At 33.9% G+C, this 23800-nt stretch overlaps 2 protein-coding genes and 1 pseudogene across 2 annotated transcripts; 1 reads left to right on the top strand and 2 right to left on the bottom strand.

Annotated features, from left to right (window-relative positions):
• Window positions 1–2174: 2174 nt before the first annotated feature.
• LOC136063916 (uncharacterized) lies at window positions 2175–3402 on the bottom strand (annotated as a pseudogene).
• Window positions 3403–10703: 7301 nt separating this feature from the next.
• On the top strand, window positions 10704–19747 carry LOC112000771 (protein ANTHESIS POMOTING FACTOR 1). The gene is made up of 13 exons (XM_065764730.1): window positions 10704–10867; window positions 11803–11870; window positions 12814–12848; window positions 13837–13918; window positions 14004–14104; window positions 16011–16120; window positions 16222–16288; window positions 16700–16799; window positions 17145–17261; window positions 17344–17481; window positions 17607–17688; window positions 18317–18366; window positions 19359–19747. Exons 4-13 carry the CDS (start codon window positions 13847–13849, stop codon window positions 19551–19553), a joined length of 1032 nt encoding a protein of 343 aa, XP_065620802.1. The 5' UTR covers window positions 10704–10867; window positions 11803–11870; window positions 12814–12848; window positions 13837–13846; the 3' UTR covers window positions 19554–19747.
• A 932-nt stretch (window positions 19748–20679) lies between these two features.
• LOC112000809 (oleosin S1-2) lies at window positions 20680–21451 on the bottom strand. The gene has a single exon (XM_024032978.2). The coding sequence runs from the start codon at window positions 21362–21364 to the stop codon at window positions 20948–20950; it is 417 nt and encodes a 138-aa protein (XP_023888746.1). The 5' UTR covers window positions 21365–21451; the 3' UTR covers window positions 20680–20947.
• Between the last annotated feature and the right edge of the window lie 2349 nt (window positions 21452–23800).

The following is a 23800-nucleotide window of genomic DNA, read 5'->3' as shown; positions in this document are numbered from 1 at the left end:
TTCTTTCTTGGATTCTTCAATCAGCTACAAGCACCCCCGCTTGATTATCTTTAAGCTTCAATGGTAGCAACCAAGTTGATCATCAAGATGTAGATAATATCTCCAACTTGAAAACCCTAAGCTTTGTGTAAAGGAAAACTCCTCAAAGATCTCACAAGAGATTTACACAAAACAGCAATGTATGAGCAACATTACAATTGGAGTAACCTTCAAAAACGTGACTAGGGTTTTGTTTATATACTTAGGGTAAAAACATAAAACCCTAAACGTTTAATGAAGTAGGGTTGAGTTGGAAATTCTGCAGAAAAAAACAACCTGTGCGATTTTTGATCGATCGAGTCTATCATTCGATCGATCAAGCCAGGTCGAAAGTCCCAAGTACTTCTGCAGCCACTCGATTCCAACTTTACAATAATAAACCAACTTTGAGCAAGCCTAGACAAGACTAAATACATTATTTTGATCATGGTTTGCCAACATTACAAATTAGAGTTCTAAATACATAAAATCCTAAGACCTTAGAACCTAACACCTTCTTTTCTTTTTCTTTTTTCTTTTTTCTTTTTTTTTTTTTTATGGGAACCATGGAATTTATTTGACTATGGTGACATTAACAGAATTATTATAATGGACAAAAAGCAATTCTTTTTTTTTCTATTATGTGCAGGCACGCACCTCATCTTGGACAATTGCAATAACTAAGTTCGCATTGGCATTTTGTGTGTGTATATATATATATATATATTATCTTGGAGCAAGCTACTGTTTATGACACTCCTTTGTAAGAGCATTAACATTGAAAAATGCTAATGCTATTTTATTTTACAATTCTAAAAACCCACAATTCTATTATACCATACCATTTTACAATACCTCCACATCCCAAAACTCTATTTTTATTAAAATATTATTTTTTTAAACTTTCTTTATTGTTTCTTTAAAGTGTCAATTTTTTTTTAGATTTTGGCATGGTTCCAAGTTTCCAACGGTCACATTTCTTTCCAACTGTCAATTTCTTTCTTGGGCTTTCCAAGTTCCAACAGCCAATTTTTTTCAACAGTAATTCTAATATTTTGATTCCAGCGGTCACGTATATTTCTTGGCCTTTATATAATTTCCATCCAGTAAACCTTTTTTTTTTCTGTCAAATTCAGCATCTATTCCAAACAATCTACCAATTTTTATTTATTTTTTTTAAAAAGAACCTGTGAAATATCTTTCCCTAGCCTTTATCATTTCTTTCCAGCAAACCTCTTTTTCTTTTGTCAAATTCAACATCTTTTCCAAACAACCTACCAATTTTTTTTTTTTTGAAAAAGAACCTGTCAAATATCTTTCCCTGGCCTTTATCATTTCTTTCCAGCAAACCTTTTTTTTTTTGGGGTCAAATTCAACAACTATTCCAAACAATCTGCCAAATACATACACACACATATAGACATATAGAACCTGTCAAATTCAACCTGCCAACTTTAATGATCCACACACACATATAGAACTTGCTAATTTTTCTTTATAGAAAGAACTTGCCAAATATCAATTTACTCAAACTTGCTAATTTTAAAAATCCACATACATACATACATAAACCTGCCAATTTTTCTGATCCACACACACACATATAGAACCTGTCAAATTCAAACTGCCAACTTTAATGATCCACACACACGTATAGAACCTGCCAATTTTTCTTTATAGAAAGAACTTGCCAAATATCAATTTACTCAAACTTGCTAATTTTAAAAATCCACATACATACATACATAAACCTGCCAATTTTTCTGATCCACACGCACACATATAGAACCTGTCAAATTCAACCTGCCAACTTTAATGATCCACACACACATATAGAACCTGCCAATTTTTCTTTATAGAAAGAACTTGCCAAATATCAATGTACTCAACCTCCCAACTTAAAAAATTCACATACATATATATATATATATATATACATGCAACCTGTCTAATATCAATATACTCAACCTAAATCCACATACATATATATATACATGCAACCTGCCAAAAGTCCACATACATATATATAGATGCAATCCACATACATAACTATCAACGTTGTCTTTAGAAGATTCGTACATATATCAAATTACAATAAAACACCACACGCATAACAAAACACACTTACTAAGTTTCTACAACTCCCCTTGTAATTGTCATAAATGCTCAATGAGGTCTGATTGGAGTTGAAAATGATTTTTATGGTCTCGAATACATTGATGGGTTACAATGAACTCCGTAAATGTATTTGTGTTCTCCCGTGACAGTTGTATAGTAGTATTGTCATCAATTTGCTCATAATCTAATTCCACTGCTTCATTTACATCTCGCTCATCCTCAACGATCATGTTATGAAGAATTATACATGCTTTCATGATGTCTTGAAGTGTTTCACTATTAAAAAATCTTGCAGGTCCACGCACAATTGCAAATCTTGCTTGAAGCACTCCAAATGCACGCTCTACATCCTTCCTATTCGCCTCTTGGGCTTTTGCAAATAATTTGTTTTTGTGTCCTTGCGAAGATGGAATTGTTTTAACGAATGTTGACCACTTCGGATATATGCCATCAGCAAGGTAGTACCCCATTGTATACTCATGACCATTGATTGAATAATTAACTGTAGGAGCACATCCTTGTTCGAGCTCAAAAAATATAGGAGACCGTTCTAATACATTAATGTCATTATTTGACCCAGGTAACCCAAAAAATGCATGCCATATCCAAAGATCAAACGATGCTACTGCTTCCAAAACAATGGTTGGCTCACGAATGTGACCAGAGTACTGACCTTTCCATGCAACCGAACAATTTTTCCATTTCCAATGCATGCAATCAATGCTCCCTAGCATCCCTGGAAATCCAAGTCTTTCCCCATTAGCTAAAAGTCTAGCAATGTCTTCGTTGTTTGGGGACCTCAAGTATTTCTTGGAGAAAATATCAACCACCGCTTTAACAAATTTTTTCAGACTTTTCATTGTAGTGGATTCTCCAATCCGCACATACTCATCCATAAAATCAGCTATAACTCCATAGGCAAGTATCCTAAGTGTAGCTGTTATCTTTTGAAGAGAAGATAAACCCCATTTTTGGGCATTATCTCTTTTTTGGATAAAGTAAGATTCATATGCCTCTACCTCATGCTGAATACGGAGAAAAAGATTTTTGACTCATCCGAAATCTCCTCCGAAATAAATTAGGAGGATACACTGGTGTGTCGGCAAATTAGTCAAGATAAAGTCTTTTATGGCCTGCCAAACGATCACGTTCGATATACCGACGACGTTTACGTTGTTTAGTTGAACCCTTAAGAACTCGCCTCATTATCTCATCCTCGTCTGAGTCGTCAAAAAGCAACTTCTTAAAAAAAGAGCGACCCATAGAGACAACCTTGAAGACAACAGTGTTAGGAAATTATTACTATTATTGAACAGGAAATTATATCACTTAAATAGCTTAAAAAAACCTCATAACAGATTTTGACAAATTCTTATTATGAGCTTAAGGTTTTAATGTTCTTACTTCAAACCAAACGTACTATTAACAATGCTAGCTCATCTTATGCCAAGTAATGGCCTAATATGCAATCTGGGAGTGGGAACAAAAATAAGCTATATTGAAAATGACTAAAATTGAAGAAACAAATTAGAATCTATATGGATCCCTCTCTTATTTACTAAAGCTATATTGAAAATGACCGAAAAACACAAATACATTATGTGGGTAATTAATCAAAATGGAGAAATGCGACGTGGGTTATATAAGAAATGCAATAGTGAAAGATATGTCTAGAACAAGAAAGAAGAGATTTTTACCATGATTTATCAATAAAGCTAGCTAACTACAGCGCAAAAGAATAAAGACAAGCACTTTATACTTGGCACAAACAGAAGCCCAAGAAAGTTCAAGAAAGTAGCAAATCTACATAAAGTAATCCTAAACTAAAGAACACCTAAATCCTTAAATCTGAGCTAGCCCGGACAGTCATAACCAAAACAATGAAGAAATCAAAAATCAAAATACTAATTCAATCACCAGTTCACCACCCACTTTTAGTTGCTGGAAAAGCAAAGCAAAATAGTTTTTTTTTTTGGTCAGCAAACAAAAGACTCAACTCAACAAAGCTGAGCAGTAGTATCAGGGAAATTTTTTTCGATTTCTCAGGTTTGTTGTCTGCATTAACCACTTTTTTTTTCTTTTATCTTTTCCTCTTTCCATTTTCTTGCATCTTCAAGCAGGCAAAGTGGGCCATAAGTGCAAGTTTCACAAATTAACAACAACAATTGAAAGATCTGAGATAATCTGATATGTGCAAACGGTTTTTATGGTAGAGTGCATATATATGATTGAGCGGATATGTGAAGAAGAAGAGAACATGGACCTAAGTAGAGTGCATATATATGGTAGGACAATTTAGAAGAAGAGCTCTGATATCATCTAGATGAAAAAACCATGACGAATTCCCCTTCCCTTTCAAACAACCACACCAAAAAAAAAAAATTAAGTGGTACACGACATAGTGCTTCTAATCTCACCAAACAGCCACACAAACAACAGTAAAACAGCCACACAAACAGCAGTAAAACAGCCACATAAACAGCTAGCAAACTTAACTATCATAAACAGCCAAAGAAACACCCTCACAACAGAATTAAACAGACTTAAAACAGATACCAACAGGCAAATAACTATCAGAAAAAATTAAACAGAAGTATAAAATTGAAAACAAACTTAAAGTTGGAACAACCAATTGGTAGAAGATATGATATCAAACATAGAAAATACATAAGTTTTTCATATAAACAAAAATGATGTGATTACATAAGTGGCACAACCTACTTCCAATTAATCAAGTTGGAACAATACATCACCTACATGTTCCAAACCTACGCTTAAAATAAGCCACTACCAAAATAAGGTTATTTACAAAATGGCATCTACGTATGCCAAACCCAACCCCAAAATAATTTACAACCAAAATAAGGTTACAACAAGACATCTACATGTTCCTTGGGTCAACTCCAACTTGTCTTGCAAGGATTTGATCCTTGAGATTTTCAAAATAAAGTCTTTCTTTGTCATTCATGCCACTTGTATCCATAGTCATTATTCTTCCCTCCTCCTTAATAGTTTTAAGACGAAGCTTTTCCGCTTTGATGCGAAGAGCCTCTTGGTCTTGTTCATGTGATGCCTCAACATACTGTAATTATTTCTCCAAATAATCATCGAAACCCTTATCACCATCTGTCCTCTTTCGCTTAGCCTTTTCGGCTTTTCTACCAATTGGTCTCTCTAGTACCACTGTGTCATCATCATTACTATCAACTTGATCGATTGAACTTGGAGTTTGAGGGAGCCTTTTTGATCTTTCCTTAGGCATACTCCACTTTGGTTGGTTCTTCAACACAACCCAACAATGTTCATAAGCAAAAGCTAAGTATTTGCCGGTTGCTGGATTTGGTGTAGCATTATATAGATCCTTTGCTTCTTTCAACTAAAGTTTTTTTTAAAAGATAAAATAATTAGAGTCTTGAAACTATAAAGGAAATTAATATTGTGACACTATTGCAATATACTTTATACCTTGTCCTCGTTAGTTGTACCGCTTTTATTTCAAGCTTCAACTTTAGCCATGAACCCAGCAAACCTACTTGTCTCCCTATTAATATTTCCCCATCAACTTGATAGGGAGGTACTAGAACATGTGGTTCCATAAGTATTGTTCTTGCAAAATGATTCCCAAAGTTTCGTCCAAAATTTGTCACCCTTTTGTTCAGTACCATGCACAGCATCCATGCCAATGTTAAGCCATGCAGAGATGAGGAGGAGGTCCTCATCTACACTGAAGTTGCCACCACGTTTAGAGGTGACAATTTCAACTTCCGGTAAAGAATGGATGGGCATTGAAGGATTTTGAGACCCACTTAAAAATGGTTCCATAAAATCAAAATCCGCTTGTAAGAAATTACCATATTGTTCATAGTCTTCTTGCCTAACCATCCCTTTTAAATAGGGAACTTAAAACAGTTAGTATATGAAGTCAATTAGTGTATGAAGTCAATTCTTATTTGTATCTTTACAATCAGACAATATATATATCTCTCTCTCTCTCTCACACACACACACACACACAGTGTATCTCTTAATGAAGATTAAACAATGAAGCAAATAACTGTTTACAAAGACAGAAATCCAATGATTCAAAAACACCTGGAGAAACTGAATTAGATTGATCACAAAAGGGCTCAAGACTAGATCCTAAGGTGTTGAAACTAAAAATTAAGAGACTATGCAGAAAAATACAAGTTTAGCAACTTTTATGGAGAATCCTCATATCATCAACAAAATTTACTCCCCTGAACCTCTTTTGTAAAGAATAAAACACAAACAAATATGGCCACTTAATAAAACTAACTGAGCTGTGCCTGTGGCAATTTAAGCAATCCTACATATAACCCATTAATCATTTCTCTCTATACGTTGTTACCATTACTTTTTGCTATCACAGAAAGCCACAGCAAAACCTTCCAATTAGCAATCACAAAAATTTTGTAGCTGAACATTCTGAAGTCTGAACCCCATTTCTATTAAACACTAACAAGTGCAAACGGTACAACATTATTCAATTTATGAGTTGCAACTAAATACTAAATAGAATACAAGAACACCAATTACATACATAAAATTGGGATTTTGGTAGAAATGAGGAGTTGTTGATTGATTTGTGAGGAAAAAAAAATGCTTATCAAAGAACGGTTTTACAGAGGGGTACAGAAACAAAGAGAAAAGAGAGAAGGGAGAGAAATAGATAGAGAGAGATACTTACTAGTAATTGAAGATGAATTGAGCAAACTTTCTGAAGATGCTAAATCAACAACAAAAACTCTGTAAACATCAACAAAAATTCTTTGATCAAAACCCAAACACAAAGACAAGTTGAATCCCTCTTTTTATTGCAGAGAGAGAAAAGAAACACAAACACAAAACTCTAATACATTGATCAAAACCCACCTTTCAGTCAGCACTAACACCGATGGACCTGAATCCCCCAACACCAACGGAGCTTCGTTTTTGCAAAATCTGAACCAAACCCAAAACCCTTGAGAATGGGTGAGGGTGAATCAGTTGAAGATGGGTGAGGGTGAATCGGTGAATGGGTGAGGTGAGGGTGAATCGATGGTGAATCGGTGAATGGGTGAGGTGAGGGTGAATCGGTGAATAGGTGAGGGTGAAGCTTCAGCGATGGAGATGGGTGAGGATGAATGGGTGAGGGTGAATCGGTTGAGATGGGTGAGGGTGAATCGGGTGAGAAATTTCGGAGATGGTGATGAAGTGAGAAATTTCGGAGATGAGAGACCAAGTGTGAAATTTCGAAGATGAGAGACCAAATGGAGAAACAGAGAGGGAATAAAGAGAGAAGTCCCTGTGCAGAATATATTGATGAGAAAGAAGTTTCGGGGGGAAAACATGCATAAAATATATTATTTCTGATACAATACTTGCTACAGTGCAATTCTATGTTTAGAATTGCACTGTAGCACTATTGCAAAAAAATTTGCAATAGTGCCATTTACAATCCTCTGATGCAGTTAGTTTTAAGGCTTAAAATGCTATATTACTCTTAGATTTGGCATTAGCATTCTTCAATGCTAATGCTTTAACCCGCTGCGTTTTTTGTTTGCAATAAAAGTTTTTTTTCCATATAAGGTTAAAATATATATATATATATATATAATATGTTTAGCTTTTGTGAAACCTAGTTGTGTTTGATTCGGTTGACGACCCGATCCGATCCGAAATAATGTTGCATGGTTTTTAATGGGAGATTTTCTGAAGCTTAGTCCATGGAATGGAGGCTTTGGCCCATTTTGTAGCCCATTGTGAATCCTGTGCGCAGGATATAGAAATCGTTTTTGGTGATTAGGGTTTCGGTCTTGTTGTTGTCTTTGAGAGAGAGAAACACTGTGGCCGCACTTTGTATTTTTCCCTAATAATAGTGAAATCCCTGCAACTCTGTAGACGTAGGCAAATTGCCGAACCACGTAAATACTGTCTTGTACGTGTAATTGTTTTCTTTTGACGTATGTTTTTTCTCTATTTTTGTTTCTCACGTTTAGGGAATTTCGGGTTGAATTCCCTACAATAATATGCTTTATTATGCAAAAGGTTGAGAAACGAAGTACCTTTCTTTTCAACGTAACATAGGAAGTACTAACTTCGACGGTTTTAAGAAGGAAAGAAAATCTCTTTTTATATTTTTGTACGATCTAACTCAGCCACATAAAACAAGTGAGGGATTATTAGATAGGCCTCCTATTGAATATTGTGGCACCATGGCGTTGATCGTGAATAAAAAGATATATGTTAATATTGACATGTAACTAACAAAAAGCAATTCGAATTTGAAGGGACTCACGTGATGAATGAATTTACTAAGCCTTTTTACCAAATCACCACGTACGGTTGACCGCTTTCACAACCCAATATCATTGATTACTTAATAAAAAAAATGCTTGTGTTCATTGGCGGAATTTAAGGCTGACCCAAATGGAGTTTTACTGCGAATTAGTGACTATTGTGAGAGTTCAATGGTTCAATGTGATCTGTAGATAAGAGAGACGTGTTAATATTATTGAATATTGCACCACCTTGCTTCTTAGTACGGAATTCACTCCACAAATATAAGTATTTGTAAGATGTTGGAGGTAAGGACTAAGAGTCAAGTTTCAAGAAAGAGTTTTATATACAAATATACTTAGCTTAAATTAGAGTAGAATTTCTATTTTGTATCAAAAAATTATTATTGAATATTGTGAGCGGCTCTTATTCACAAAGCTCACGTGAGTTCTTCAAAAATCACAACAAAAAAGTCACAATAGTTAAAGGGTTTAAACTAATGCGAGAGTACGGTGAGTCAAACCACATGACTTGTGCACACAACGTCACACTCTTGATGAGTACATTGGTGGCATTTGTTCTTATTATGTTCTAAATTTGCTTCCTTTCAGATGTTTTTTGTGAAGTAGTGAGAATTAGTTGCGTCCAAATGCAAATGGGTCCCTATATTAATTTATAGACAACCCGGTCACATGCACCATTGAAAACAGACGTATTTGTTAAATGAGCAAATATATCTAATTCAAGAGTTACAATCATACTAAAAAATTATATCCCTCTACTGAAACAATACTACATTTATAAACTAACATAATCTACCAAGTGGAGGCTATTGCATATTTAAGAGTACAATACATTTGATTCTCAAAAAAAAAACAAAAAAAAAAAAAAGTACAATACATTATATGGTGTGATCACCATCACAAATATGTACTAACATTGTGCATGGGTTAGATTAAAAAACTTCCTACCCAACATAATCCATATTCCCTCTAAAGCCTTGTTTGGAGGGCCAAACATAGAAAAATCATCCTCTAACAACCTCTCCATCTCTATTTTTTTTTTTAGATTTACTACAATAACTCTTCAGAGAACTCCAAAGCCGTTTTCTTTATTAAAAAAAATACAGGTTGGATTAAGATATTATTTCTCTCTCTCTTTCTTTTGGGTTTCGCCACTCTCTCGCAATTCTCAACAGAGAACAAAGAAGCTCTGTCTCAAAGCTTTGAAAAATAGAAAAGTAAAAGGAAATTAATTTCCGCTTGATCCACTACCAAAGAAAAGTCAAAGGAAATTGAGATCCAAAAAAAAAAAAAAAAAATCAAAATCACAGCAAAAGATGAAGAAAACGACGATCAACTTTAAAAAATAAATTAAAAAAATCAAAGGATTTTTCATCCCAGGAAGAAATTTGAAGGCAAAGTTCTCAACCTTGGAGAAGTTTTAGGAACAAACACATATTATTTATTCCTAGATCTACACAAATCATACCATAAAAGGAAGCTAATTTTTGCTTGATCTACTGCCGATCATCAGGTTAATTTCCGCTTGATCCATTACCGATGCTGTGTTTTTCTTTCTTGCATATATGTTGCTCTCCTCTGGTCTTTGTTGTTATTTTCTTTGTTTGTGTGGTGAAGAAAATAAATATATATATATATATATTAATTTTTTTTTTTTTTTGGATCAGGTGTGGTGAAGAAATGGCCATATTTCTTTGAGATCTTTTAATAAATCGGTTAATAAAAAAAGATTAAAGAATGATTAAAGAAAGAATAAAAAAAGGACGAATGAATAATATTTAAATAGTATAGACAAATGAATAGAGAACCTGTTAGAAGATGAAGTTAAAAAAGTAGTAGGCAAAAAGTAAAAGTAATTGTTCACTCTCCAAATAATATAAAAATTTGGAGAAATTGTTAGAGATGCTCTAAAAGCCAAATCAATTTACTCAACACGTAAGGATTATGTTATATTGGGTCTTATTAGAAATAATGAAATAAAAAGGCTAGCTTTTCATTCAACTATATAAGTGTATCTGTAATATCCTAGCTTAATTGTATGATTAATATTTTGATATTATAAAAGGTTAGGTTCTGTTTTTAATGATATAGAAAGAAATTTTTAAAAGGTAAAGGGTATATGTGCATAATTATTTTATTCATTGGACCCTTCTAGAATATAAGGTTATGGAGGGGTGGTTAGTGTAAATTTTGAAAATGTATATAGGTGAGTCATCCACCCTATTACCCTTAGCAAGACACGTGCCCCACCCAAAACATTCTCCCTAATCTTTTCTTTGCTACACTGAATTCCATTTCTTTTGTTTCTTTGTTCTTTTTTCTTCTTTCTTTGTTCTCACCAAGAGCCGTTTCTCTCTCATCAAAACTAAAGATATCTCTCTCTCCAAGAAGAAATCAAATTCTTACTAAAGTTTCAGCTTCAATTGTGGGTAAGTAAATAAGATTATTTTCTTTTATGTGTAATTTGATAGTGTAATTGTTTTCTTTAATTTCTCTTCTATATTCTCTAATTTGATTGTTAGAAGCTGGAATTTATGGTTTTGTGTTAACAATTTGAAAGATTGAAGATATTATGGTCAATTGGATTCCTATTAATGTATTCTAACATGTATAGTATATGTATAAAAATACCCACATGAAATGAAGACCATATGCAATTATTTGATGATTTTGTGAAAAATGTGTTAAAGCTGTCACTATGATAGATTTAGTGTTTACAACATGAAAAAGCTAGATCAAATCATATTTTGTGAATTAGGATGCTAGGAGTAGTTCTTATGAATTCTAAAACACACATGGTTGTAATGGAAATGGCCTTACAGCAATTGGATTAATATAAAAATAATGGTTTAATTTTTAAATTGAATGAAATTCTATTAGAACAGATTTGAGTATGTTATCTTGTATGAATTTTATTAAATCATGGTTTTATACTTTGACTCCAAAATTGATATGGTATCTACTACACATCCAAAGGAGTGGCTACGTAAAATTTCATGAAAATTGGATGTGAATAGATAGCTCATTTGTATTTTATAAATGAGAAATATGCTGCTGAAATAAGCAGTGAATAGTAAATGATATACTTAACTTTGAGAATTTAATTCTAAATTTAGGGTGAATTTTTTGAGCTATAAATCAGCATGCTCATCTTTTCATATGTCTAGATCATAGATAAATTTTGTATGCCTTGGTTTCTCTATGGTTTGGTACATCATGTGTTTGATGAATGTATCTTGTATTTGGGGAACCTTGGTGTGATGGGAATTAAGATTTTCTTAAGTTGAGAGTTAGGTTGTGATTCATGTATAAGTTTATATACTTAGGAAGATTTGTTAGTAATATGTTTTGTTCCTTCATTTAGATGACGAGAACAAGAACGTGAACACTTGAACTTCTCTTATACAAATATCTCGCATCTTCTATTTTCAGGTAAAGGATATGTGACATATGCGTTTTATAAGTATAAGGATTGTTTAGAAAATTTATTATGCATTAAAACCTTTTAATTAAACCTATTACATATAAGCATGATTTAAGAAAAGATATATGTTTGTGAATTGTTGAATCATATATATATGATAATTCTAGCATATTAATGCTATTACTTATATCACAAACATAATATTTAAGAATGAAGTGGATATGCTACTGTTATGAAATATTTATTTAAAAGAATAATTATCAGAAAATATATAGTTTTTGGGTTATTCTATTGTTATGATCTGAACTCAACCAATAAGAGTTATAGTACTAGCATTTTCATGGAAATATTGATTGGTCATTATAAGTGGTGAGAACTCTACTGTACTCGCCTTTATTGGGAACAACCAACTTGTGGAGAATGCCAACCGACCCCCATGGTTGATGATCTGATCACACCGAAAGGAGTGTGATAATTTCTGATATGATCTTGGGATTACCTAGCATTGTGGGAATGCTAGATACTTGGCACAATGTGCTAGAAACCTCTCAAAATTGTGACAAACTTACAGTTGGACTAACTAATATATTATGAATGAGCTATTAAGCTATTTGGAATTTATAAGAAATGTATGATGGTAAGAAAGGTGTGTTGAATGTGTTATAAGTCAAATGGAAAGTCTATGATAAAGTATTTTATAGTCTATTTAAAGTTAAGGTTACTGAATTATGTTTAAGTTCCTTATTATGTCCTTTTATTATTATATGAAAGGAAAATGATGTATTTTCGTATGAAAGTTCATAAGTTATTATAAAGAATAGTATGAAGATTATTTTATCAAAACTAACATATCCATAAAATATTTGATTTATATGCATTCTTATTAAATACTCATGAAACTTAAAACCTTACTAGGTTTCGCAACTCACCCTATTATATTTTACTGCACAGGTTCTTTTCTAGAAGCAGCGAGAGTATTAGAGGTGGTAAGAAATATGTGATTCTTGTTTGTTAAAATGTGTAGTTTTTTTTTTATAGTAGTTTAGCTCTTTTGTTGTATAAGAGGTATCAAGATGTACTTGATCCTTTTGAGCACAAGTGTATTTTGAAACCTTAGTTTGTTTTAAACCTCAGTTATATGTCTTTGGGATTAGGCTTGTAAATAAGAGTTTGCTAAACATTTAGTTATATAATATTTACACGAATATCTTAAGTTACAACCAAGTTGTAATCTTGCAAAGTTTGAAATGAAATGAAGTTTCAAAGTTTTTATCAATTTTGTATATTAAGGCTTTTATGCAAAGGAAATAAAAATGAATACAAGAAACGATTTTTGATAAGCACTTTCCACTTTAGTTGGTTCATGTTTGTATTGAGGTAAACTTAATATTAACATGTCAATCATTCTAAAGTACAAGTTTAGATTGTGACAATATCACTCAATAAATGAATAAAATTTACACAATCAAGTATAATATTCCAACTTCATTAAAATTAAATCTTACGCTACCAAAATATATTAAATTAAATTCTATTAAAACTATTTTAAATCCAATCAACCCAAGCTTAAAAAAGGGTGAAAAAAAAAGAAAGAGAACCAATCCAACCCATCAACCTACCAAAAACTAACCTAAAGCATTTTGGTTGTGTTGGGATGGATTGGGTTTATCATACAAGAGTTGTAGGACTTCATTGTCTCAAATAATGTTTTGGGCCCAATTAGAAAATGTCGTCTTTAATAATCCATATATGCCTAGTCCAGCCCAGCCCAACAAGTTAATAACAAAACGGCGCGTCGTAGTCTCTGTTGTCTTCTTGGGTCTTGAAATCCTTTTGAGAATCGGAGTGAGTCTCAGCCAGTCAGGTTAAAAACACACTGTTGTCTCTTCTCTTGTCTCTCTCTCTCTCTGTATCTCAAATCAAATCATCACTCTCTCTCTCTCTCTCTCTCTCTCTTACTAACAAAACAAAAAGAAAAGAAATTATGACTTCGCTTACGGAGCTCGACGACGATACGGTGCGCACCATGTCCATTGGAGCTGTATTTTCAGACTTCGTAAGCTTTCTTCTTCTTCGCTCTCCTTTAAGTTTAGCAATTGATAGTAAACTTGAACCGTGCTTTTTTTGATAAATTGTTACAGGTTGGGAAGATAAATTCAATTGATTTTCATAGGAAGGAAGATTTACTTGTTACGGCCAGTGAGGATGATTCTGTGCGATTCTATGACATTGCTAATGCTAAGTCAGTTTTTCTTTTTTCTTTTTTCTTTTTGCACACTCTTACATGTTTCAGCAAATTTGTTTCTTTGTTTGGGGGTTTAATGGCCTCTTATACCAATTTTGATGAGATATTGAAGGGTTGTTTGATGTTTATGGGTTTAGGTAATGAAAAGTTTGGATCTTCAATTTGTTAAAAACAGTGAATAAACCTGAGAGAAAAACACTAAGCAATCACACCCTCGTTGCTTAAATTAAGTTACAGTAATTTTATTATTAAAATCAATCTCACACTATCCATGTTATTGAGACTCAAAACACAAAGGGATGGCTCATTATAGAAAATTGGGAAATTATCAAATTGCCCGTTTGCCGTTATTCTTGTAAACTTAATGAAAATTTTGATTTTGAACCAACAATTTTCTATGTTAAAGAATATAAAATAATAGCTAAAATAAAGTATGGATAGTGCCAAAAAAGCCACACATCAAAACTAGACCACTGATACTGAATTTTGGTAGTTACCCTTGTTTTTCATCAAACTCAGTAGTATTAATATCCTTTAGATAACTCTACCATGGAGTTCCTGAAATCTTATACATCCAATTTGAAATGTTCGGATTGGATTTTGCTTCAATTATCAATAATTTAAATAGATAGTGTAATGGTGATGGTAAATGTCTGTTTAAATGTTGATGATGAGGCAAAATCCGATTCACTCATTTCGAGATGAATAGATAGGATTTTAGCAATTCCATGATGGAATTACCGTAAGAACTCTAGAAAGTCCCAATCCATTATAGCATATGGTATATAGGTTGATGATATAAGTCTTTTTTTTGTTTTTTTGATAAGTAAGAAGAGAATATTATTAATAAAAGAATAGCAAGAAAAGCACACAAAGTTCACGGTAGTGAACGAAAGAAAAAGAAACAAAAAGACATAAGCAGCCCCTAATCTATACTAATAGAAGAAAGAAAATCCAACAGATGATATAAGTCTTTTTGTCCCTCGAATTCGGCCTAACTTCGGTTTTTGTGTTCCAATGAGATAATTTAGTAGGTTTCAATTTCTTCATTCCATCTGTACATCTGTCATCAACTTATTTCGGGCCACATCAACTTTTTAATGCACCATGTCATTTATCTGCCATGTATGCTATTTGTTCTTTTTCATGGTACATGAATGGGAGATGAATTTTTAAATTTTAAGGGACAAAATTGTAACTTTTTAAATATGAGGGTTAAAAAATTAAACTTGGACCAATTTCAGGCATGAAAAGTATGTTTTAAAGAAAATAAGAGTTTATAGATTTTATAAGATATCATTTTAATATGCTTAATTTTTTTCATGAGTAAAAATTTTATTAGAAAAGGAAAAGGGAATGACACATAAGAAGATGTGCACAAGCCCTTTTCAAAGAATTCAAATGTATATAATATGCTTATTAACCTATGAGGATCAAGCCATTTCTTTTTGAATCTTTTTTCAAATTTGATAAATGTTGATTGATCATGTATTTCATTATAGCTCTATGATTGGGAGTGTTATTTCCTATTTGATCCCTTTGAAATCCATGTTCAAAGTTGCATACGGTTTTTTCTTTTTAAAATTGGAGTACAATACTGTCATTTGGACTAATGCTTATGAACGCGTTGAACTTAGTGATATGTGTAGATGGAGTGTTGTTCTTTTGCTTTATCACTTGGTTTTTCTGCATAAGATTTCACAATATTTGCTATCACCATCTGAGGATGTTATTGTTTGTGAGGATGATTGAATGAAAGAGATATTCAATCTTGGAACACTTCCCTTTTGTATGCAAATAGTGATTTCAAATGTAACCTGATATGCAATACATAACCAAGTGCAATGGTTTTATTTTTCCTTCTATTAAACCAAATAATAATAACATTTGTTATGAACATCAGGTTGGTCAAGACCACGTATCATAAGAAGCATGGTGCTGATCGTATATGCTTTACCCACCACCCTAACTCTGTTATATGTTCTTCAAGATACAATTTGGAGTCCACTGGAGGTGAGTTTCTTAGTTTAAAGAGAAGATGGTTTGAAGTTCCTGTTTCGGTGGTTGTATGTGAGAACTGATGTCATTTTCTTCCTTTTGGTTTAACTTGCCAGAATCCCTGCGGTATCTATCAATGTATGATAATCGGTGCCTTCGTTACTTCAAAGGGCATAAAGAGAGGTTTGGAACCCATGACTTAATGGTACTGATGTTTTATAATCTGGAAAGATGATTCAATAACTTTTTATCTGTTTGTAAAAGAACATGCTCATTATCATAAATGGTACATTTAGAACAGTATAATAGATTTTTTACCTTTTGGCAAGAAGCCACTTAGAAAATGATAAAGTTAGAAAGAACCAATACAAAGTATATGCATTCAAAGCCACTTCATCTTTTCAAGATTTGCTCAATATGTTTTAGAACCTCCCACCCAAAAAAAAAAAAAAAAAACCTTTCTTTTTCTGTCACAACCTCTTAATCTCTATTTGGCCTGTTTTATCAATACTGGTATTTTTTTTTTTACCGGTGTTTCTTTTGCTACGTTGTGATACCGAATTATTGATTATATTGTACAATCTTTTGTTGTAGAGTCGTTTCCCTCTGCATGTCTCCGATCAATGATAGCTTCATGTCCGGTTCTCTTGATCACAGTGTTAGAATATGGGATCTTCGTGTAAATGCTTGCCAGGTTGGTTTCTTGTTTCTTATGATCATATGAAAATTGTGGGTTGAATGCCAGAGAAGTAATCGAGAGAAGCTGAAATAATTACCAATAAGCTCTCTTAATTATTTTTACTGGTTCCTTCGTTTCCTTTTTCAAATGATATCTCAAATGGCATTTACTCCTCTTCAATAATGGGATGGAGGGTAAGGTCACAAGTTGAAGGTCCACCAAGAGATAGAAGTTGGAGTATCCCTTAATTTTTTCTGCATTTTCACATGTAAAAAATAAAAATAAAATAAAAAATATTTTAAAAAAAGAAGGAAAAAAAAAACTACAATTATGATTTATGCTTACCATTATAGTTTTCAGGGGATTCTTCGCTTGCGTGGTAGACCTACCGTTGCATATGACCAACAAGGCCTTGTTTTTGCTGTGGCAATGGAAGGGGGTGCTATTAAATTGTTTGATTCACGTTCCTATGACAAGGTTCTTACATTACACAGAATGTTCTGATTCTCCATTTTCCAATATGTATGTAAAAACCTTAATATCATTTTTCCAAATGCAGGGTCCCTTTGACACCTTTTTAGTTGGTGGAGATACTGCTGAAGTTTGCGATATCAAATTTAGCAATGATGGAAAATCAATGCTATTGACAACGACTAATAACAATATATATGTTCTTGATGCATATGGAGGAGAGAAGGTTGACCACCCAAATTCGCAAATTTTTTTTTATAATCTTTGTCATAAATTTGTCTCGTTGCTAGTGTTGTATTTGTGATATATAGACTTTGTTTATTTTAACTTTTCAATCTTTCCCTTGTGCAGCGTTGTGGGTTCAGTTTGGAACCATCTCCAACAGCAAATATAGAGGCAACATTTACACCAGATGGCCAGTACGTGGTCTCAGGTATTTAATTACAATATTTTCTGTACAAAATCACACATAGCATCTAGTCCATGTTCAGATTTTTCTCATCTACTCATTTACTTCCAACTTACCTAAATTTGTTTTCCAAAAAGAGAGATGAACAATAGAAATTGCATTGTCTTTTATATGTATAGAACTATAAATTTTGTTTTCTTTCTTAAATACTAGAATGATTATTCGATACCAATTGTAAATATTTATCATTGGAGTTTTCACAAACTAACCTTACTTCTTTGTTGCCCATATTGTTCTGTGCCAGACCTTACTTTATATATATATATTTTGCACCTAATTTTAATACTTTGTAGTTTGCAGCCCACGTAATTCTGCCCCAATCCTTAATAACCTTATTCTGAGAACATTTATCTACATGTTTTTCAGGAATTGGCTAGACTTTTAAGTCATTTTTCACTGATAACTTTTGACAGATGACCGTACATCAAATTTGATTTTAGCATCAATGATTTCTTCTTCTTCTTCCTTTTTTTTTTTTTTTTTTTTTTTTTTGCAATTTAGTAATGCTAATCAGATGCAAATTCCATATTGATTTTTCATCTGTATCTTGTTGCGGGTATCAGAACTAAGCTTAATTTTTCTCTCTTTTAAGGCTCAGGAGATGGAACCATGCATGCTTGGAGCATAAACAGGCGAAATGAGGTATCAATCTGTTTTAATTTTCTGCCTTATGGAGTTCTTTTGATAAAACTTGTGCTCATCTATCACATAGAAGTGCATATAAGACTTTTTAGGAGCTTAATATTTTGTTTAGAGAAAGTCTAGGACACGACAAAATCTCACAACATTTTCACATCACCCTTATTTTGAGTTATGTTGTGTCAGAGTATAATATTTTTATTTTATTTTGACCTATGGTGGGTTGACACCTCAACTTCTTGTGAGATTTTATTGTCTGTAGAAGAGAAATCTCAAGGGATTGTCTCTTTTGTTGTTCATATATCGAGCACTACAGGATGGACAATTCTCCAAAACCTTGCGCTCAATTGATTTGGTGGGTTAGGATAATTATTAAAACCCCTTTTATGGTGTCTTGTATGGTCTTGAGCTCAATAGCTCCCTAAACTGAAGAGTTACTTTATTTTTGGAGTAAAGGGGAGTTCATTAATAGTGGATACAAAAGGCTTTACCTAAGATAGTTCTTTAGGGATCAAAAAACTAACTTATACTGCTTATGTGATAAATATCTACCTAGCTATAATGGCGAATCTACATGCATTGTCTTGTGAGCATTTGATATCATTAAATTTCTTTTTAGTGGAAACCCATTTAAAAAAATAAAATGTTTTCTGATGATATGCAATTTATAAGCACAGGATACTCCAAAATCCCCGACATGTCCTTGTCAGACACAAGTTGGACATGGATATGGACATGCTAAGAACACTTCTGCATGCATCATCGAAAATTTTCAATTTTCATTGAAAATTTTCAAGAATGGTCATGTCGTGTTTCCTTGTCATGTCAGTGTCAGCAGTTCGCCACCTATGTATGCAATTACGTTGCAGAAATCCTAGTTCACTTGGTCTTAATATCCATTCTTTTCAAATTGATTACAATATGCTGTTGGATCACCACAATGAGCAATGCTCAAATATCATATTGACTAACCATTATTTTGCTTGAGTTTGCAGGTGGCAAGCTGGAACAGTCACATTGGTGTGGCATCGTGCTTAAAGTGGGCTCCTCGTAGAGCCATGTTTGTTGCTGCATCAACTGTTCTCACGTTTTGGATACCCGACAATTCCAAGTTAAATGCTGACCCTGCTTCTGCTTCTATTTCTATGGACACTGAAGCTCCAACCCAATCCGAACTTACATCTCAATGATCCCCCCCATTTTTCATCCCTTGCTTAAATCACAAACTCTGTTACTACGGCGGTTTTAGTATTTATTTTTATACTGCCTGCAGTTAAAAAATTTTGGTCTTGTCCCTGTTATTTGATGCTACATCTGGCTATATATTCTGGAAATTTTGTGTTCTCAACCATCTAATGGGAAAAAAAAAAAAAGAGTTTACATATATGCCTTGGCTTTTGTTTGGTTGGTTGTCTTAGCAAAATATGGGGGCAAAATGCAAAAAAGATCCTGGGATAACTGACTTCTTGTGCTACTATTAGAATTGTTCAAACTGACCCATCCCCCATTTCTATTAACTCAAATTGACAAAAAAAAAAAAGTATCCTTGTCTTGTGTTATGCACAGGACCATTTTCTTTCAATTATAATTTATAAAGCAGAATTTAGCTGTTCATTATATTTAAAATAATTTAGGTTACACTGATTAATAGAATTAAAAACCTATCAAAAAAAAAATAATAATTAATAGAATTTAAATGAATTTAGTGGACAATTTTTGATAACGGGTAAAACCCCAGGGGTTTTAATTGCAATCAACAAACGCTGCGGCCAGAAATGTGTTTTGAGGCAATGCAGCCTTAAAAAGTACCGTCGTCAAGGGCCCCAAATTTATTTTGGAACCCAACCTAAAGAAATTCTGGCCTCTATTAATATAAAGTACCAGAGAAGTGCTTATAAAGAATTGCTAAATGGGTTCACAGCTGCTTGGTCTTCCTATGTTTATATACTCTAAACTACTGACGCCCTATTATCATTGCTTTTTTCAAGCTTCAAGTTGTGAAAACTTGATGGATGATTTGGGTGGTGCTAATGAATGAATCTCTCCAAAGGGCACTCCTTATGTTACAACTTACAACTTGTATGTATGCCTTAACTTCCCTTCAATGTATATGCCTCACTGTCTCTATCTATCTCTCTTTCACTTCGCTAGCTTGGACTGCCGGACCAAGAACCGCAATTTTTAGTGATATGTGTTTGTCACACCAAACACACCTGAAAGTGTTTCCAAATGAAAGCATTTGAAAACACTTTAAGCGAAACATATAGAACATTAAATAATAATAATAGTAAACAAAAACAAAATTCTCAAGAGCACTTCAATTCCAAACTTATCTACCTTTAAAACACATCAACAATTACATAAAACAAACATGTGCATCTACACAACAAACATAAAATATTATTTCTTTTCCATCTCTCACATCTTTACTTCTCAAACGATTCTCTCTTTCTTGATCTTTCTTTCTTTTTCCAAGTAGTAAGATGTGACTTCACAAGTTGAAAACCTCATGCCTCTCATGTCCTCCTCCTCCCTTGGGCCTTACTCTAAATCTCTTGGCCCACCTCCTTAGTCTATGGCCCATTTATCCTGCCATGTCCTGCATGCGCCTCTTGGCTTGGTCCACCTCTTGTGGCAGAGCCCTTCTGGCCTTCATCCCAATGTGATTCAGGACCCAACAGAGTGATGAAAGCCCAGTCAACCCAAAAGCTTCAGCACACAAAATCCCAGTAACAGCTAGGCCTATAACAATGGCAGCTGGGACAAGAACTGGGCTGAAGATGATGAAGAGTGGTGTGGACACAGCTAGCCCAATGACACTACAAAGGAGTGTCAAGCCAGAAAGTGCAAGCAGTGTCCCACCCACAGGGAGGAGAGCAAGGACTGCTAGAACTTCGGTTGTTGATGGACCCCTTTGTTGATAATGGGACTTCATGCCACCCTCATATTGGTGTTGTGGGTGGACTTGGAGCCGGTGTACTGGACGATCACGCTCAGCCATGGTTGAGTGAGTTCTTTTGATTTGAGTGAGAGAAAAGATGATCAATGGGTTTTCTCAAAATATAAGATAGATGATAGAGATGGTGCAAGAGATGTGGGATTGTGGTTTAATATATATAGAGAGGTGGAGGGTGTGAGTTTTGGACACGTTTTCGTGACATGGTGAGTAAGGCTTTGCATGAGGAACAAGTTTCAAGGTGGCTTTCGATGAGGAACATAAACAAAAATATTGAAAAAAAGGGTTTAACTTAGGTGGCATTTTGGTATGTATCATGTTGCCACATTTGTGTTTTTTTGTTATGTAAATTGGTGTGTTATGTCTAAATTCTAATGCTTGCAAACAAGTGGGTTTGGTCCCCATTACTAGAAGAATAGGCATGGAGAGTATTTCATGGTTAGATGCCAACGATGATATACCCATGAAGACTCTAATGATACACGTTATATTATTTATTGTTGTCATATAGCACGAGGTCAATGAGTCACACCAAAGACTCCATTTTTTTATTCATAAAAAAATTTAATAATAAATGATTTTATGTTGTTTTAAAATTATCTTTGGTGTCAAACTCGAAAGCCAAGGTACTACAATAATAGTATTCTCAATCACTGCCTTGGATATGGTAGTTTTAATTTTTAAATATCTTTTAGGTAATTTTTTTTTTTTATTTTTTTAATCTTGGATCAAGATCATTGCATGTGTGGAGAACCACAATTTGACTCCCTACAACCACTTTAAAAACAGGCCCACGTGGGGTTTTACCCGTTATCAAAATTTGAACGTGTCTTTCTCATCACCAATTGGTTTTAAGGTAAAATGACACAGTTCACAATCCGATAAATAATATCACAGTCAAAGTCATAGGTTCAAGTCACGAGAGTGTCATTGTAAGAGAGGGATTTTTGAGGAAACTATAATTTAACTCCCTACAACTACCGTACTACCTCATGTTTCATGAGGTAGTATGATAACATGAGAATTTATTATTTATGTTACCATCTGAGTAAGTCGCAATAAGTTACTATCTATTAAAAACAAGATCATTTGGATTCAAGGTTTTTGACAAACAATTTAGGCTGTGTTTGTTTCGTGTAAAATGTTTTCCGGAAAATATGTATTTTCCGGAAATGCTATTTTTCGAAAAAGGAAAATATTTTGAAGTGTTTGGGTGAATTATGAAAATTATTGTGGAAAATATTTTCATGTGTTTGGATGTGTTAGGAAAATGCTATTTTCCGGAAAATTTTTCACATTTTCCGGCAACAACAACAACACCAAGAACAACAACAAAAAAAATTCCAGCAATAACAACAACAAATTCCGGCTCTGGCGACAACAACAACACCAACGACAACAATAACAAAAAATTTCGGCAATCACAACAACAAATTCCGGCTCCGGCGACAACAACAACACCAACAACAACAAAAAAATTCCGGCGATCGAAGGCGACAACAACAACAATCAAACTTTAAACAAACAAAAGTCTGGGTCTGGGTCGAACACTTTGGGCTTTGGGTTCGTGGGTCGCCGGCAGAGGCGAGCTCGAGCGGAGGCGAGATCGAGCGAAGGCGACGCGGTGCTTGGTGTGGATCGAGCTCGGATCGAAGGCGAGATCGAGCAAAGGCGACGAGCTTGAGCGAAGGCAACGCGGTGCTTGGTGTGGATCGGAGCTCGGATCGAAGGCGATCGAAGGCGAGATCGAGCGAAGGCGACGCGGTGCTTGGACCGGATCGGATGTCTGAACTTGCTGCTGTGCTTGGAGCTTGGAGCGGATCGGAGTACTTCTGTGTGAGAGAGAGCTTGGAGATGTGTTGCTGTGTAAGAGAGAGCTTGGAGAGTTGAGAGAGTTTTTTTCCGAAAATTGATTGAAGGTAAAATGGAAGGTGAAATGCATTTCCACCGGTTGAGGGCTTATTTTCGGTCAAAGGGTAAATTGATTTCCGTTGACCCAATTTTCCTAGGCAGCCAAACACATCAATTTTACGGAAATTGATTTCCGGAAGTAGTTTGAAGTTGAAACAAACACAGCCTTAATATACACCGAAATTTAGCTCCATATAATTTTTATTTTATTTTTTAAAATCTTAATAGGAGTTTCTCTTATTGCCTTCTAGCTTTGAGTGTTTGGTACGCTAAATGATGTCTTCATGAGCTAGAATTCTGGCTAAATCATAGGCAATTAAGGCCGGTAAATAGACTAAATAGTAATGGATTCTCTTATATGAACGATAAAATGGTGTGTTGTAGAACTGTTAGAAGAAATGTTTTAAGAGCTAGGTTTTTGAAAATGTATTTATGAATATGCATGGATTTCAGACTAATTTTAAATAAAAACAGTAAATTCAATCATAGTTATTTACATCAGTACAGGAGTATAGTCTAGTAGACCCTATTCCCCTTTGGTCTTGAATAACTAACATACAATGGTATTAA

This window comes from Quercus suber, unplaced genomic scaffold (genome assembly GCF_002906115.3).
Source record: "Quercus suber isolate HL8 unplaced genomic scaffold, Cork oak 2.0 scaffold_22, whole genome shotgun sequence".
In the NCBI taxonomy this organism is placed as follows: domain Eukaryota; kingdom Viridiplantae; phylum Streptophyta; class Magnoliopsida; order Fagales; family Fagaceae; genus Quercus; species Quercus suber.
Note: the sequence above shows the minus strand (reverse complement) of the source record. Positions and strands in the feature narration are given on the sequence as shown.